Consider the following 18,990-nt stretch of genomic DNA (forward strand, 5'->3'; position numbering starts at 1 on the left):
AGGTCTGGTAGTAAATAACCAGAAACATGTACTAGGAGGTAAAAGAAAGTTAGGTGAGTTTCTATATTACTTATGAGTTTCTATTTAAGGATTTTAAGAAGTCTCAACTCCCTCTATATTACTTATAGGATTTTCTTCAATAAGCTTTCCAAAGAAACTAAGAGATTAACCAGAGCAAAAATAATAGTGGATGTTATTTGCAATATATAATTTCATTTGCAAAGTGAGCCTTGAGCAAAATATCCTATAAGCCCACAGAGAACCATTTTTTTTTTTATGTAAATCATGAATGTTACAAAAAGTGTCTACCTCTTGATGAATAACACTTATATTTCCTTCATATAATTCATTACAACAATTTGTAAAATTTGAAGCATTAATTTGCAGCACAGCATAAAAAAAAATAAAAAAAAAACAACTCATCACCTAAATTCTCCCTCTCTAAGCACAGATGGGTATAAATAATATATGTATATGTATAGATCAAGTGAAAGAACAAAACATGAAATAATATAAACTGAACAATCATAAAAGACTCTTCAAGCATCAGTAAGAATATACATATTCTACAGTGCAAATCTTGGTTGTTGCATCTTGTCCTTTTTTCTTTTTTTCCTTTTCACCAACTTATTGGAAGAGCAACATCCAAAACCTTTCATTATAATTTCTCAAATTCACAGGACACTGATCCTTTATTCTGCTTTCTTCCCTCCCTTCCTGAAAATGAAAGACCAGCAACCACCTCTTACTTGCCTGCATTACAATCAAGAGTTCGTGTCAAAAATCACCAAACCACATGCGACTGACCATATATCTTTTTCTTTCTATGAATATTTTCTCTACTTTTTATGTTTAAAGTACTTCACTAATCTATTGAAGGTATCTCCAGAAGAGGAACTTGAATGCCAAGAGAGGGAAAGGACAATACATGGAAAATACTTGGAACTTCATTTTTCTTCTTGCTACTACCTTTGTTCCTTAGTAGCAAAAAGGCATTAGAGGGTACAAGGAAGTTTTAAATGAAAATCATATCTACCGAAAAGAAAAATTCCATTACTAAATGAAACAAAGATGAAACATGGTAGTAAAAGAAAGTTTTCTTTTTGTATTCTACAAGTTTGAAGAATTTTCATTGTTGCAGTTAATAAAGAAAAAAGAATTTTTCTGTTTAAAGAAAAAGAGAGAAAAGAAAACAAAGAACTCCAAGATTCCCCGTTCCTTGCTCTGTTTTGCAACAGAACAGTTCCCAGTCCCTTCTTCTTTGCCAAGAACTTGATATCCAATTTAAATGGATAAATCCACCAAGCTAAGATCATATCAATTATGGATCTTTAATTATGGATTAAGACAACATTTTTAAGACCTCAATCACTTAAGAAAACATATAACTGAAACAAGAAATGTTACAATCCTTTTGGACATGAATACATACCTGCCACTGCTGTTCCTGCTGCTACTTCTACTGCTGCTACAGCCACTGCTTTTAGAGCTTCCACTATTACTACTAAATCCACCACTCTCATAGCTCTCCTCTTTCTCCACAAATCTATTCTTCCACCACTCATTTTCTCCATCTTTTGCAGCGGCAGCAGCAGATCCATCAAATAACAAAGGCCTTGGAGATACCCTTCCACTATTATTCATCACAGAATTGTCATCCTTTCTTATTTTCTTACTACCATTTTTTTTCTTGTTTCTTGAATTCCAAGAAATTGGAAACACCATCTTTAAAAGAAACCCTCCATTATCTATACTGCCACTTCTGTTCATGTTCACTTTCTTTTCATTCTTTTTCTTTACTTGCATATCTCCATTGTTTACTATACAGCTCCTTTCTTTACTAAAACTTTCTTCTTTAACACTCTGATCATCAACCTGATCAACCATGGGTTTTTCTACTATATCTTTTAAAGATAGCTCATAACACCCTTCAGGCATTCTACTCACCATTTCCATAAGCTCTTTTTGCCCTCTAACAATAGCTTGAGTTCTTGCTGATGGAGACAAACTTCGGTAATGATTTTGGCGATGTTGGGGACTTCTGGGTGGACTTGTTCTCCATAAAGGCGGGGAACAAACACCCGAATCATCATCTTCGATGAGTCTTCTTTCAGCTCCAAAATCAGCCGTGGAGTTCCAGTTCTGGTAATTAGCATAATTCTGTGCTGTCTTCTGGGCTCGAGCTTTGTAATTTATGGCACCATAACTGTCATAACTGTCGCTGGTTCGGTTGGGAAAATGTACATGGTTTTTTTCTGGTGAGAAGTCAGTGCCTGGATCTAACATGGTGTTTTTAAAAATTTGGGGAAAATGTGAATGGAGGAGAGAAGAGAGAAGAGAGGAGAAGATTGTTTGTTTGTGAAAGGGAGAAGAGGTTGGCAATTACAATGACTGACCTCATATGGGGAAATAGGATTCATTTATGTCATTTTCTTTGCAATTAAGTTGTTAATGGTGAGTCATGGGCTGTGGGGTGGTATTTTTTGGCTCATAAAAGTCAAGGTGTTCTAGATGGTGGGGTGTGCCATGTAGGGTCCATTTCTTCATGCCTCTCTCTCTCATATTTCTTTTTCCTTCTTTTGATTGTTGTTGAAATAGAACTAATATGTAATCTAAAAACCAAAAAAAAACAAATAGATATGCATTTTGAAATTGGAATACAAATAAGTAAATAGATTTCTAGATAGAGTGTGTTCTGAATAATAATAATAATAAATAAATAAACAATATAGAGTTGGTCACTAATTTAGCTATTGATTTAATTGGTCTATCAATTCATTAATCAAACATTGGAAACATTGGTTTGTTTTAGTCTTTTAAGGAGCTTGTCTTTTGTCTTTCCTTCTAAGTATTAGTATGTGAATAGAAAAGACCCATGTGTCCATACATGTATTTGACTTTTTGGTGTGTCTCGTATCAAAAATCAAAAATCATAGTTTCCCCACAAAAGAAAAGAAAAGGAAATCATGGTGGAGAAGATTATCAGATTTGGAAATATATAGTTTTTGTTGTTTATATATTTATTGTCATATCTTTATTAAAGTAAGCAAAGCCAATGCCCAAAAAGCTTATTTGGCTCCATTTTGCAATGATAATGTTTGAGCAGTTTTCGACCGTTTGCAACTTTGGTGGTAACTTATTATCTTTCATTTTGCAATCTTTTTTGAGCCTTATGCCCACCATTTTCATTTGTTTCCATTACCTCTAATCCTTTTCTTTATTTTTAACGCTTTTTTTTTTCTTTGTAAGGTTCTGATTTGAACCCTCATTCACTTATGTTGTCACTCATATTATATCATTCAATTAGACTTTAAGTCAATCGGCAATTTGCTAGAAAAGAAAAGGAAACTTGTCTAACTTTAATATATATTTTTATTTATACACCAGAATAATTAAAAAATATAATATGTTTTATAGTTGTTATTAAATTTAATATGTAATTTTTTAAATTCTTAAATTTCAACATTATATTTGCATATTAATTTTAATTTTATAAACGGTCAAAAACTGCTCAAATTACTAAGTCTATGTAATTAAGCCTTTATTTTATCAATATATTAAATGATTGAGCACTATAGTTATTAACCTTAGATGTGGCTTGCACATCTAAGATATACATGAGCATGGTCCCCGTTTATCACTCAACTAACGCCAGTTGACATCAATACCCCTGTGTATTTAAATTAGTTTTCTAATTAGATAATAATTTTAATTATAGAAAATAATATTTTTAAATATTATATTCACTAATAAATTAATTTTTAATTTAATAAATAGTAATATCAATTATATTGATATTATTAACTTATATACTATTAGAATTAATTAATATATATTCTAAAATAATTTTTATATTATTACACTAATAAAATTTTAAAAAATTTTAAAACATTTAAAAATAGTGAGTTTATTATTATTTTTTAAAATATTACAAATTAATATTAAATACAAAAAATTTATTAAATTGTATCTACAGATTTTATTTTTTTATAATTGAAATAGTAATAATGGTCGTGCAACGCACGGGTAAACGATTAGTTAAATTTAGTGGTGGCTTACCCATATTTTGCATTCCGAATAGATTTTATTTTTATTTTATTTTAAGTATAATTAGTTTTTTCTTTTATGATAGTGAATTTGTGTATTTATATTTATTATGTATTTTTTCATTAAAATCTTCAAAAGTTTTAATTAAATATATATTCTTTAGTTATTAAATTATAAAAAATTGAATATTTGTTTATTCACTTTTATCTTTTACATTCACATCTAAAATCTTATCTATTAATATAATCAATTTAGATATTAAAATGATCTGATTTTTAAAAAAAATCTAAGTTCAATGATTTTACTCGATTTATTATTACATAATTTATCCATAATTTTTTTATAATTTAGGATAAGTGCTGAATCGACTATATAGTATACTTTTTTTTTCATTTTTTTTAACCAAAATGAAATGAGAATCTATTATTTAACAGTAGTTGTTGATAAAATATTATTATTTTTAAACCACCAAAAGAATATTCCATGGTTTATTATATTGAGATTGAGGAAATCTCACCCTAAAACTTGGTGGTTAGATGGAGAGAGTTCAAATAACTCATCAATGTGAGATATTGGGATGTAACAATCTGAATATATATTTCTCTGTTTTGCTTTAACAAAAACAGAAGCAGAGGTCATGTGCCAAGCCCCAAACTGCAAGTTCATATCATAATTTTCATTGATTGAGATCCTCAGATTCCTTGGGACAATAACCTGACAAGTGGTCCTCACCAAGCTTGTAAAATCTGTGTTAGGCATGTTAATGTTATGTATATCCTGTTTGCCTTTGGAGTCATGACAAAAATTGGCACCATAAAGTAATTTTAGCTTTTATCACATATTCTCTATTCCTTTATTTCTTTTCTTTCCTTTTTCTTGCTTTCTCACCCACCTCATATTCACTTTAGTGTATAGTGCATAGATCAATTATTGGGTATCCAAACCTTTCAAATAAACACTCTTTTAAGCCTTCCATTGTATGCAATGGTAGTTCAAATACTATTATTATTATTAATAAAATTTATTATTTTCCTTTTATTCATTAAAAGTCTAATAAATCAACAAATTATGCAACAGAAAACCTTTTTCTCTTTATTTATCAGTCAGTATAAATATAATTTTTTACTAATTTTTTAGTGGAAAGAGAGATTAAAATTCAAAATATTTCTAATTTTCATTAATATAAACATTGATTAAGTCACTCTTTAATTGTCATATTCTATGTTTCAGCTAATGAACAAAATAATTTAACCTGTGTCAATTCTTTTACATTTTTAATTTAGATTATTTAGTTTTATCAATTTTATTTCAATTTATGAACTTTTCAACTTTTTGTAATTTTATATTTGACAAAATTGCAAAAATTTCAGAAAATTAGATTTTCCTTTTCTTCGTGCATATTATCAGACTACATCAGCAAACTTTAAAAAAAAAAAAAAAAAAGTAAATCTAGAGAAATAAGGGTCCAACTCGATAGCTACATGGAGAAAGACGTGTAGTAATTTTTCGATTTTACTGTGAGAATAAAACTGTAACTAATTTTTTAAATCGGGATAAAATTTATAAAATTAAAAGGTATTCTAAAAATTATAAACGAATAAAAAAAATTGAATTACTTTCTTCATTAGGCCAATTTGTATTGTTTCTTAAAGAGATTGAGAAATGATCCAAAAAAATATTCAAAAGTTGTATTCAATACGAGAGTACAAACAAAATTAATATTTTGTCTATTTTTGAAGAATTACACACAGCTTTGGGCTGTAACATGTGAATTATAGACGACGCTGCCTCCTTTACTGACAAGAATATCTGCGTGTGAATGCACATAAAACAAATGGAAATTGATTTTCAAACAAAGAAACAAAGAAAAGATAAATAAACAAAATTAGGGTCGGGATTTAATACGACGAAAGATTTAATAAAGGCGACCAAATAAAAGAATGGCCGCTTTTATCTCCGGTCTTCTTCCAAGTATTTTTCAACCCTGTTACTAGAACTTCTGAAGATTGGCATCTTTTTTCTTATACAATATTTAGAAGTTTCATAAAAATAAAATAAAGAGCTAATAGGACAATGTCGCCGCACGCTTCTTCTCCAAGAAATTCTTAATTTTTATTCAAGGATTTTGTCCTGAGCATTAATCTAGAAGATGTCCTATTTTATTTTAATTTTCTATGTCGTCGGTGTTTAAGGAAGAGAATAATTATTTGGATATTACTTGACTTTTAGCTGCAAATAATGTTGATAAACATATGCACAAAATAATTAGATATCAAACAATTTTGTATTTCTCTTTCTCTTTCTCTTTGTAATGATAATTGTAAGATTTAATTGTAAAAGGAATCACATGTAATTTTTTTGTTTTTAACTCATTATTTAATATTTAAATTTAATTTAGTATGAATTCTAACGATAATTAAAAAAAAATTAAATTAACATTAAGATTATTGTAATTAATTTTTTTTTTTTAAATTTTATTAATCTAATATATTTAAACGATAATATTTTTAACAACATAAGTATTGATTTAGTCTCTTTTTTTATTGCTAAGATTGATGTTAATAAATTTAATTCATAATATTATTAAAAATTAAAATTAAAGTTAAAATATGCAAGTGAAATTTTTTAAATTTTAAAAATTATTACTAAAATTAATATAAATAAAAAAGTCCATAATCCTTTTGAGGATTCAGCCAAATTATTATAATTGTTTTCTATAAAAATCAATAGTTATAATTAGTAAATAATGAGGAAAATCTTTGTATATTATTTCACATTGTAGTCTTATCATATATATAGCCTTTTCTTTAATGTGGAAGCTTTTAGCCTTAACATCCCCTATAGTCTTTCCACACGTATTTATTGTTTATTTAATCCCATCTTTCAATTGTCATTGCACATGACATTAACACATCTTTCGATTATATATATATATATATAAAGTTAAATTTTGTTTAAGAATTTGGACCCAATTTTTCTAAAAATAAAAAAAAGAAAAGAAAATAATAATAGATTAGAATATAACATCTGATGCAATAGGAGTGCGCAGGATCCTCGTGCATCCTTTTTAACTATTGGTCGGCTGTTGACATTATTGCTGCCGTCGGTTCTTATACATATATATTTAGGAAATAGACACTCATCATTAAGCTACCATCTTTTCTTTTTCTTTTTCTTTAAAACAAATATTTTAAGTTATTTCCCTGTTTGATTATGGAATTATTGATGAACTTGTAAAGTTTCTTATCAAATAAAGAAAAAACTAAACTTGTAAAATAATGCTTTTTGTTGGAAGATGTTTTCTTCAAATTGCTTTCATGGGTTTTTGAAAGTAAAAATTGTATGTTAAGATATCAAGTCTATTGAAAATTTTAAATTTGATTTGTTGACTAGCTCGAATTCGAACCAAGTTTGATTAATATTAAATTAATTTCAATTTCTTTTATTAAATCGTAATTTAATTGTATGTATAACCTAATGGCATGCATCACTTGCTAGAAAAAGTGGTCATCAACTTATACTAAGATGTGCGGTATAGCTTACATGCAATATCTAATATGAATTGCTATAACCAAAAGTTTATAATTAAAGAGTCCATCTTTGTATTCTTTCTATTACATCTAAAGCTATTGCATTTTAATAAAATTAATTACTATTTTTTTATACGATAGTAGAAGAATTAATTGGTATTTAAATTATTATTAAGTCTTTTATCCAAAATTAATTTTATTATCAAATTAGAATAAAATTTTAGTTTTAGCACAAATTAGTTTTAATATTTAATTAAAATAATAAGTTTAATATTTTTTCTTGTTCTAATTTTTTTATTTTTAATACAATTTAATTTAAATAAATTTAAATATTGTAAAACTACTTATACTTACAATAATAATATTAGATTACTATATAATTTAATTTTTATTAGTAATTTAAAATAAAATATTTTTAGTTAAAAGAATATCATGCTATTACTATTTTTTATAGTTAAATTATATTAAAAGTAATAAATTAAATTAAATAATATCTAGCCAAATAATCTAAACACCAAGTTTATAAGTTCACTGTCAATAAAGAAAATCATGATAATTTTGTATATTAAAAATAAGACTTTTAATCAACCATTCAGACGAGATTAATACGAGTAAAATTTTTATTTTTAATATAATTTAATTTTAGTGTCTAATAAAAATAATAATTTTTTAACTATCTATTTCATTTAAAAAATTAAAATTAAACTACATAGTAATTTAATAATATTAAATAAAAAAATAAGTATTTTAACATGTTTAATTATTTTTAAGATTAATAAAAAATAAAAGATATAAACAAGTAAAAAATATTAAATTTATTTTCTAATTATACAATAACATTAATTATACTAAAAATAAAATTTTATTTTAATGTAATAATAAAATTAATTTTGTACGAGTTTGATATTTAATAATAAATTGAAGGATCAAATTGTAATATTAAATTATAAATTTAATTTTTTGTAGGTAATAATTAATTTTATTAAAATTAGAATTTGATGTAGTTAAACAGACTTAAGATATTAGACTATATTTCATAGAGTAAATAATATTTAACTCAAAAAATTTATCACATTTATATACATGTCGATAGTATCACAAGTTAAATGCTCTAATTCTGTTTAATAATAATAAAATGATATTTAATATGATAAAAATGCTTTTATTTTAATAAGATTCCAATTCTAATAGCCACTTATACATAGTCCAGTCTTCATCATAAGACAACAACTAATAAGAAAACAAAATCTAGAATTACTTGTTTTTTTGGGACTCAAGAAAAAGAAATACTGCAGTCCAAGAAATTTCAAGTCACATAACATATTAATCAACTACTTAATATATACATATATAAAAGTTGTTTTTGTTTTTATTTTAGTTTTTTTTTTTTTCGTCCTTGTGGCACAATCTTGGAGGGAAAGTAATATGATATTATGTGATTTTACGTTATTACCATTGCACGATATAAATGATCTAGAAATTATTTTATTTTATTTTTCCAGTAAAAGGAATCTAGAAGCATGAATTCTTTTACGTGAATTTAGATGTAACATTAATTATTTGTTCATTTCATAATCTAAATTTTCAGTTAAAATTGCAAATATATATGTTAGGCCACTCATATATATATATAGTAAATTACATTTAAAGTGTAATCTCTTAGTTATTATAAAAATTTTAAGCTATTAAAATCAAATTAGTGTTTATCTTAATTTTTATGAGAAACATTCTCTAACATTACTTTTCATATTCTATAAGACAAGTTATATAATTTTTAAATATATATTCTTAATGCATAAATTAATTTTATAAATCATTTATAAAGTATATAATATGTAATATAAATTTAATGAATATGTATTTTATTCAATAAAAATATCACTTATTATAAAATATTAATTTTTATTTAAAAATTAGAATTTAATTATATAATCATCTAATATGTTAATATTTTTACTATATATTTTAATATAAATATTAATTATTATTGATTTAATAATATCATTATTATCTTTAAGAGAGTATTGTATTACATGTTCATTGTTGTAGATGTCTAATTTGGCACATATAAGTCGCTTGATATAAAGTATTAGTATAGACCTTAACTCTTCCTTAGAAGTCAGTTACAAAATCTTTTGCTATACAAACAATTAATTATAATTTTAATGATTTTTTATGAACACCATGACGTGCCATAATTTTTGGCAGAAAAAGGATAACTCCTCATTTCAAGTGTTGCTTTTTAACAGATATTTTTTTTTTTATACGAGTGAAAGTCTTTTTCCTTTCAAAAGATTTTCACATGATTATTTTCTCCTCTTAAATTTTTATACATTCTATACCACTTGTTCTCACTTTGTCTTGATTGTTTTGTTTTATTTTTTCCTTTATCTAAATTATTAGTAAAGAACTATCTATTCTCACTTGGAAATGAAGTCATTGGATACCAATTTAAACAAATTCAATTATTGGTATAATAAGCAGATGTGAAGAATAATTAAAAAATTTGTCTTTTTTTTACTCAGTTTCAATCTTCTAGTTTCCAATTACTGGTATATAGCAACAGTACAACCTTTTATTTTCTAAACGAAACAATATTGTATGAAGATAGTATACGGGTCTTGAATTTTTTTTTCTACAGAAGAAGCAATCTTTTTATTTCATTCTCAATTATTTTTTAATTTTTTTATATTTATGTATATATAAAAGTAATATTTTATCTCCATCTTCAAATAAGATTAATGAGAATACAACAAATATAACTTTTGGAATAGCCTTATAATAATTTGTTACCTAATTCTAAAAAACTCTCAAAAGATATGCTTAAGAAAATTATTTTAATTCGTTAAGAAGTTTCATGATTACGTACTATTCATGTTAGTATTTTTTATTTTTTTGCTTAATTATATTAAAATTTTAATTTAATAGTTTAATTTATAAATTTATATATCAATATGAATATCTTTTGTGTATTGTAGAAATTAATTAATTGTATGGTTAAACAATCTTATTATTAAATATTTAGTTATTTTGAAACTGATCTTTTATTTTTTATGTTATTTTAAGACCGATCTCTTATTTTTTTATGTTATTTCAAATTTAATTATATATATATATATATATATATATATAATATTTACGATTAAAGTTAATAATAGTTCATATGCACTAAAAGAAGATAAAATTTTGCTACCATTTTATATATTTTATAACTCTACCATTTTTCAATTCTCTATTCAGCTATACTTTTATATTCTTTTATTCCCTTAATTAATAATCATCTCTAATTATAATAAAAAAATCTAATTAAGTGCAAAACATAATAATTGATCTTTATATAAGTCGTTATATAATAATCCGCTTTATGGGCGAGTACAAAAATTAATCTAAACTAGTATAATTATGCCTTCTAACTATTTTTGTTGGTGGCTCGAAACCCTTAAATAAACACTCAATTGAAACCTAGTTTTGTGGTTAACACCTTTAAGTAAAATAATAAAAGTTTATTAATAATAAAAATGATAAAGAAGTAAGATTAATTTAGTTTTCCTTGCTTAATTTTTCATCCTATGGTCAATCATTACCTTTTTTATTACATAAATCTTTCTCTTTTATTAATAAAGAGTATTTTTCTTTATTAATTTACTTACTACAAAAATAGCTTCTTCTTTTTTTATTTATTTACTAAAACTGTTTACCTACAAGGTGATATTAAAGGAAATAATTGGAGGATCTAATTACACTATTTCGAGCTTGAAGGTCCTAAATTCGGAAAAAGATCCAAGTTCAGGGGCCCATTTATGGTTTTTCCCTTGTTGGTATATGCCAATACCCAACGGGCAACAGACACTCGCCCGTTTGCTTGCAAAAATGTCGTTATTTTTTCCCGCCACATTGTTTTGAACCAACAAACTTATTAACGAACTGATGTAGTGAAATCGATTTTTATAATTCTCTTTAATTTATGGATCTTGAACTCCGATCTTTAGCTCGCTTACTCCAATCCCTTAATACACACAGCTCGATCCACCAAGGCAAACAGCTCCATCTTCTTTTTCTCAAAAAGGGTCTCATAAATGCAACGGTGTCACTAGCAAATCGCCTTCTACAGATGTACGCCAGATGCGGTGGGACTATGACAGATGCACATAACCTGTTCGATGAAATGCCTGAAAGAAACTGCTTTTCATGGAACACCATGATAGAAGGCTATATGAGGGTTGGAGACAAAGAAAGATCGTTAAAGCTGTTTGATTTAATGCCTCAGAAGAATGATTATTCGTGGAATGTGGTGATTTCGGGGTTTGCGAAAGCAGGTGAGTTAGACGTTGCTAAGAAGTTGTTTAATGAGATGCCTAGAAGAAATGGGGTTGCTTGGAATTCTATGATTCATGGGTATGCTCGAAATGGGTTTGCAAGAGAAGCTGTTGGGTTGTTTAAGGAATTGAATTCGAATCCTCTGGAAAAATCATGTGGTGATACTTTCGTTTTGGCTAGTGTTATTGGGGCTTGTGCTGATTTGGGAGCTATTGAATATGGGAAGCAAGTTCATGCTCGGATTTTAATGGATGATGTGGAACTTGATTCAGTGTTGATTAGTTCATTGATTAATTTGTATGCAAAGTGTGGTCATTTAGACACTGCAAATTACGTTTTGAAAATGATGGATGAGGTTGATGACTTTTCTTTGTCTGCACTTATCATGGGCTATGCGAATTGTGGTAGAATGAGTGATGCTGTAAGAATATTTCGCACAAAAAGTAATCCATGTTTTGTGGTTTGGAATTCTTTGATTTCTGGATATGTTAACAATCATGAGGAAATGAAGGCCTTTGCACTCGTTAATGAGATGAAGAATAACAGAGTTCAGGTAGATTCCTCCACGATAACAGTTATCTTGAGTGCCTGTAGCAGCACTGGAAATGCTCAGTATGCTAAACAAATGCATGGCTATGTTTGTAAAGTTGGGCTTATTGACAGTGTTATTGTTGCTTCTGCTTTTATTGATGCGTATTCCAAGTGTGGGAATCCTAATGATGCGTGCAAATTGTTCAGTGAGCTCAAAGCCTATGACACAGTGTTGCTTAACTCTATGATCACAGCATATTGCAATTGCGGTAGAATCAGAGATGCAAAAAATATATTTGAGACAATGCCTAGTAAAAGCTTGATATCATGGAATTCAATTATAGTGGGTCTTGCCCAAAATGCTTATCCACTTGAAGCATTGGATGTTTTTGGCAAAATGAATAAATTGGATCTGAGGATGGACAGGTTTAGCCTTGCCAGTGTCATCAGTGCTTGTGCTTGCATCTCTTCACTTGAACTTGGCGAACAGGTTTTTGCAAGAGCAATTATCACTGGGCTTGAATCTGATCAGGCTGTTTCTACCTCTCTGGTTGATTTTTATTGCAAGTGTGGATTTATTGAAAATGGGAGAAAATTATTTGATTCAATGATCAAAACTGATGAAGTCTCTTGGAATTCCATGCTGATGGGGTATGCCACAAATGGTTATGGGTTGGAAACACTAACACTGTTCAATGAAATGAAGCAAGCTGGTCTCAGACCAACTGATATTACATTTACAGGGGTTTTATCTGCCTGTGATCATTGTGGACTGGTTGAGGAAGGACGGAAATGGTTTAATATAATGAAATACGATTATCATATTGATCCAGGAATCGAACATTATTCCTGCATGGTCGATCTTTTTGCTCGCGCCGGTTGCCTAAAGGAAGCATTGAATCTTGTTGAGCATATGCCTTTTGAGGCAGATTGTAGCATGTGGTCATCTGTGTTAAGAGGTTGTGTTGCTCATGGAGATAAGGATCTTGGTAAAAAGGTGGCACAACAGATCATTCAGCTTAATCCTGAGAGCTCCAGTGCATATGTGCAATTATCTGGCATATTTGCTACCTCTGGGGACTGGGAAAGCTCAGCCCTGGTTAGAAAGATAATGACAGAGAAGCAAGTAAAAAAGCATCCTGGTTTCAGCTGGGCTGATTAAACAAGATATTCAGAAGGCCAGTAATCAGGAGATTGTCATCTTCATGAGGAGATATCATGATATTCCTTACATTTTCTGCAGACAATATTTTGGTTCAATCACACTCAATTAATGGATGAATTCAAAGAAAATATATCATTTTGGGGTAGCCTTACTCTGCATTTGTTACTTGAGCATGCTAAGATTCCTCGTCAAGTAATACCAGGAAATGTTGGCCTTATGGTGCAGCCATTCTGCTTCTTTTATGTGCTTGGTCACTTCTGCTATCTGGGCGAGGTAGGTATCGGGTTCTTACATGTTTTTGCAGCATCCTCAAGGAGCATGACCTCACGCAATGGCAACATGTTTTATAGTTAGCTCATATGATTATATCAACGAGTTTGAAACACATTGAACAAGCCACCTTCTAATGCAAATGGCATGTTTTCCATTGGATATAGGCCTCTGTATGCTATAGGAAAATTTATTGGGAAGCTTTTGACAGTCGTGCCTCGAGTTCAGAACCTAAGATGTCTTTCTTTCCTAGTCCTGTCTATTACAGTAATTATACATGGACTTGGCGATGAGGATGGGAGGAAAAGCCCTTCAAAGTATGAGAAGATGCAGAGATTTGATACATGCAGGGTTACTATTACATGATACACAAGGAATGTGCAGTTACTGTTCAGGAAGCCCAAAGATTCTTCCTGTATAAAAGCTTAAGTATGCTGTCTCCAGTATTATCTCATAACATCATGAGATATGGCTATGTATATCTCGAAATCATATTAGAGAGTGTTGGCAAAAGATTTGCTAGAAGTTCTTGCCTCGCCCTTTTTGTGTTTTTGGCAAGAAAAAGAACATCCTATCTTAACTGGTGCTTTACTTTTTTTATTTTTTTAATGTTTTCTCTTGGATGTTATGTTCTTTATGCAGCATGTGTCATCACATTCATACAAGGAAGTATGACATATTCTACATTGAGGAACTGATTTCATTTTAATTATTCTGATTTCTAAAATGTCAGCAGCCTAAAAGAGAACTTTAGCTTGCGGGTAATCAGAGGGAGGTGTCCAGAATTTCAAGGTTAGTTGTGTATTAAATGGGGAAGCAAAATAATTCTCTCAAACTGAAGGTTAAACAACATAAGTAGGACTTTCTTTGTATCAAATCTTTGCAAAAGAAAATAATAATAATAATAATAAGAAGAAAAATATTTTGTAATTTATACATTTGTGAATCTCTTAATTTGGGATAGGCACATGCTTATTATCAAATGCTGGTAGATTCAATAGGTGTATGAAAGTTCACTAATGATATTATCTGACTATCAAAAGTGATATTTTATTAAAACTGTGATTTAAAAAAGAAATAGAAAATTTTCCAATCACAACTATACACCTAACTACGAAACTAATATATTTTTTTTGAGTTTTTTATTAGAAAATAAACAAATTGATGTCTTTTTTTTTTTTTTCAATTTTTTGAAAAATAAATTTAATAAAATAAACTATAAAGATATTAAGGTATTTATTTATTAAATAAAAAAAATGTATACATATGTTTTGAAAAATGATTACCTACAAGATCAACTTGAATGAGACTGGAGAGAACGGTAATGGAACTCCATAGGGAAGGTGGATCAATGAAATTGCATATAAAACTGACATAGATAGACACCAGTAAATCTTTTCGTTTAAAAGAAAAGGAGAAAAAAGAAAAGAAAAGAAGATAGATAAATAGAATAAGTGCTAAATAAATGTTATACCAAAGAAAAGCTTCTAAATAGAGAAAGCTCGGTCTCTAGTGTTTAAAAACCTCTTTCAAAATCAAAACCTGTAGCTGGAGATGGAACAAGAAGAAGAAGCAGCAGCAGAAACTATACCGCCGGAGTCAAACCTTATAATTCATGAGGTAAAATGTGTGGGTTCTCTATCTACTTTCTCTCTTTTATACATAGGAAATGAAAGTACAGTCCATCTTTCATTCTAGCAAACAGCATTTGCATGTACCCTTTACTAAAACAAACTCATAAAATCTCTCAAAGGACAATCTCCTGTTACTCCCGAATCATAGACCATTGTTTATCACTAGAGTCGTTACTTTTTTCAAAAATTGTTCATGCCCAGTTGATTAAAGTTGGGTTGAATACTCATACTTTTCTGGGTAATCTTTGTCTTGATCTTTATTCCAAGCTTTTTGGCTCTGTTAATGATATCTTAACAGTGTTTGATGATATTACTCGTAAAAATATAATATCTTGGAACATTTGCTTGACGGGTGTATTAAATATTGGCCATTTTGAGTTTGCGCGTTTGCTGTTTGATGAAATGCCTGAAAGAGATGTTGTTAGTTGGAATTCCATGATTTCTGGGTTTGCTTCATATGGGTACTTCGATTCTGCGTTGGGGATTTTTGGTGAGATGCAAAATATGGGTGTTAGACCAAGTGCCTTCACGTACTCAATTATGGTGTCCATAGTGTTTGATGCTCTTCATGGAAAGGAACTTCATGGTAGCATGATTCGAAGTGGATTTAACACATTGAATGTGGTGCTTGGGAATTCATTAATTGACATGTATGGGAAGTTTGGCTGTGTTGATTATGCTTTTGGTGTGTTTTTTACAATGGAAGAGGTGGATGTTATTACTTGGAATTCATTGATTATAGGTTGTTGTAAATCAGGATATGGAGAATTGGCCTTGCACCAGTTTTGTTTGATGAGATCTTCAGGGTATTCACCAGATGAGTTTACATGTTCTGCAGTAATCACTTCCTGCTCTAATTTGCGAAACTTGGACAAGGGTAAGCAGATTTTTGCTTTCTGTCTCAAGGTGGGATTTCTTTCTAATACCATTGTTTCAAGTGCTGCTATTGACCTGTTTTCTAAATGCAACAGACTGGAGGATTCAGTGCAGCTCTTTGAGGAACTAGATCAATTGAATTCTGCACTTTGCAATTCCATGATTTCAAGCTATGCAGGGCATGGCTTTGGGGAGAATGCTCTCCAACTTTTTGTGCTTGCCTTGAGGGAGAATATTAGGCCTACTGAGTTCACAATCAGTAGCGTTCTGAGCTTTATTTCCATTTTTCCGCCGGAGCAAGGGACACAGTTCCATTCCTCGGTAGTCAAATTGGGTTTTGAGCTGGATGCTATTGTTGCTAGCTCACTTGTACAGATGTATACTAAATTTGGATTCATTGATTATGCCATGGATATCTTCAAGAGCATGACTGTAAGAGATCTGATATCCTGGAATACCATGATTATGGGTTTGACTCAGAATGGTAGAGTAATTGAGGCCCTGGACGCTTTTAAGAAACTACTGAATAGGGGCCCACCACCAGATCGAATAACACTAGCTGGGGTTCTATTAGCTTGCAGCTATGGGGGTTTCATTGAGGAGGGAATGACTATATTTTCGTCAATGCAAGGAAGTTATGGGATTATCCCTAGCAATGAGCATTATGCTTCCATTGTGAATTTATTGTGTCAAGCTGGTTGGCTTGATGAAGCAATGAGTATGATAGAAGCAATGCCTTCCGAACCCAATTCCATGACTTGTAGATCTATACTTCACGCTTGTGCAATTCGTGGGGACCTGAAACTGATGGAGGGAGTAGCAGAGAGGTTAGTGGACATTGGATCACTATCATCTCTTCCTTATTTGGTATTGGCTCGAATGTATGAGATGAGGGGCCAATGGGAAGCCGTGGTTCGAGTCAAGAAAACCATGGAAAGGACAAAGGCGAAAACAGTGGATGGATGCAGTTGGATTGGAATAAAAAATAATGTACGTACTTTCAAGGAAGATCAGTTGCAACATCATGGATGCAAAGACATTTATTCGTTGTTAAGACTGATGAATTGGGAGATGGAGGATGAAGGTTGTCTTTGTTGGTAGCTTGATCGGTGATTATGGAGATTATGGAGTACCCATGTTAACTGTTTAATGCATGCAATTGTGCATCTGCTTCATCTTAATCCCAACCCAACTACTAACCCATGATCAGTTCAACTGGTATAGCTAACTCCTACAGTAGCATTTCAGAGATGCAGGGCAAATCAATATGTGGAATCATTTGATATGGTTGTCTTATGTCCTAAGCCATATCATTTGTTTATCATTGTTATCTTAAACCAAGATTGCTGCATGTCAGCTTCTGCACTTTTAGCATGACAAGTTTAATATTCCACTGTGATGTATAAGTTCAGAAACGACGACCAATGAGTCATTTTGTTGAATTATTGCTCCTTGAAAGAGACACTTCCTTTTTGCAATTTTTGAGTCAAGACCAGTCGTGTTGGCTACTTTACTACATAAGTCCATCAATTTGTTTATTTAAGAAATTAATAAACGAATTGGAATTGAATGACTGCTCTTGTTCTTGTATCACCGATTTTAAACTGAATGTTGTTTGGAGTTCTTTATTGGTATCTTCTTTGATAATTTAACAAAACTATTGTGCTTGTCATCAGTAAATTGACATATTTCGCACATTTCTATATTCAACTTAATTTTATCCAAAATTATTTCTTTAAATACTAATAGAATATAAAAATTATATATATTTAAATGGGTCATTCTGATGTGTACCCGGTACATCTATACACTTGTGCATTTTTCACAATTAAATTAATTTTGTTTTAAGAATAAATGAGTGACAACTTCCTAAATAAGTAGAGAATTTAAATAACCTTAACTGATTACTTATTTATTAAATTGCCTTTTTAACTTTACCTCAAAAGACAAATTATCTATCAGTACTTCATTTTGATTTAATTACACACCTTATCTTTTAAAAGTGGAACAAATTAACATTTTCCGTTAATTCAAATGTAACTAAAAACCTGTATTCAAATTTCTATGTATCAAAGCACAAATTTTCTAATTTGATGACCTAATTACGTCATCATATGTGCAGTAAATATCTTTAAAGGCGTCAACTGTCAGCTAGGTGGGTATAAGTCTATCAGCCCTTTAAATCACTTAATTATGGACCCCAATACATTTAACTAAGATGTGAACATTATTGAATATTTCCATAGTTTCTTTCTTTGTAATTTTCAGCTCACAATTGTTTAGACTTAAATTTTATATTAGAAAATTCTTATTTAATCTTCGTATATATAAAAACTAATAAAAAAAAATCATATATATTTTATATTTTAGCATTGAATTATTAGTATATTTTATTATTTTAAATTAATAAATATATATCAATCATCCATTAATTTAGTGTGTAACGGGTTAAGAATTTTCCATAAATATTTGTAACTCACCCATAAAAGATCTCATATAAAAATATAAGGAAATGGGTATGCAATATTGAGATTATCATGACATATTTGGAATAATTACTTTCTCTTTTTCTTTCGTATTTTTCATTTAAAGAAATATTCATTCAATATGCAAAAGTGAG

At 29.3% G+C, this 18,990-nt stretch overlaps 3 protein-coding genes across 3 annotated transcripts; 2 read left to right on the forward strand and 1 right to left on the reverse strand.

Annotated features, from left to right (window-relative positions):
• Window positions 1-312: 312 nt before the first annotated feature.
• LOC8270936 lies at window positions 313-2,421 on the reverse strand. Its single transcript, XM_015719857.3, has 2 exons — window positions 1,433-2,421; window positions 313-753 (listed from the first exon to the last, which is right to left on the reverse strand). Exons 1-2 carry the CDS (start codon window positions 2,284-2,286, stop codon window positions 693-695), a joined length of 915 nt encoding a protein of 304 aa, XP_015575343.1. The 5' UTR covers window positions 2,287-2,421; the 3' UTR covers window positions 313-692.
• Window positions 2,422-11,413: 8,992 nt separating this feature from the next.
• On the forward strand, window positions 11,414-14,462 carry LOC8270935 (putative pentatricopeptide repeat-containing protein At1g77010, mitochondrial). Its single transcript, XM_002520219.4, has one exon. It carries the CDS (start codon window positions 11,542-11,544, stop codon window positions 13,585-13,587), a length of 2,046 nt encoding a protein of 681 aa, XP_002520265.2. The 5' UTR covers window positions 11,414-11,541; the 3' UTR covers window positions 13,588-14,462.
• A 713-nt stretch (window positions 14,463-15,175) lies between these two features.
• Window positions 15,176-17,848, forward strand: LOC8270934 (pentatricopeptide repeat-containing protein At1g43980, mitochondrial). The gene has a single exon (XM_002520218.4). The coding sequence runs from the start codon at window positions 15,573-15,575 to the stop codon at window positions 17,469-17,471; it is 1,899 nt and encodes a 632-aa protein (XP_002520264.2). The 5' UTR covers window positions 15,176-15,572; the 3' UTR covers window positions 17,472-17,848.
• Window positions 17,849-18,990: the final 1,142 nt, after the last annotated feature.

The sequence above is a fragment of the Ricinus communis genome, chromosome 2 (assembly GCF_019578655.1).
Source record: "Ricinus communis isolate WT05 ecotype wild-type chromosome 2, ASM1957865v1, whole genome shotgun sequence".
Lineage (NCBI taxonomy): Eukaryota > Viridiplantae > Streptophyta > Magnoliopsida > Malpighiales > Euphorbiaceae > Ricinus > Ricinus communis.

Excerpts from the sequence above, each read along its gene's own strand:
- LOC8270936 (XM_015719857.3), bottom strand. The coding sequence starts at position 2,286 with ATGTTAGATCCAGGCACTGACTTCTCACCAGAAAAAAACCATGTACAT. Across the intron at positions 754-1,432 it reads AGCAGGAACAGCAGTGGCAG|GCAAGTAAGAGGTGGTTGCT; the intron begins GTATGTATTCAT and ends ATTGTAATGCAG.
- LOC8270935 (XM_002520219.4), top strand. The coding sequence starts at position 11,542 with ATGGATCTTGAACTCCGATCTTTAGCTCGCTTACTCCAATCCCTTAAT.
- LOC8270934 (XM_002520218.4), top strand. The coding sequence starts at position 15,573 with ATGTACCCTTTACTAAAACAAACTCATAAAATCTCTCAAAGGACAATC.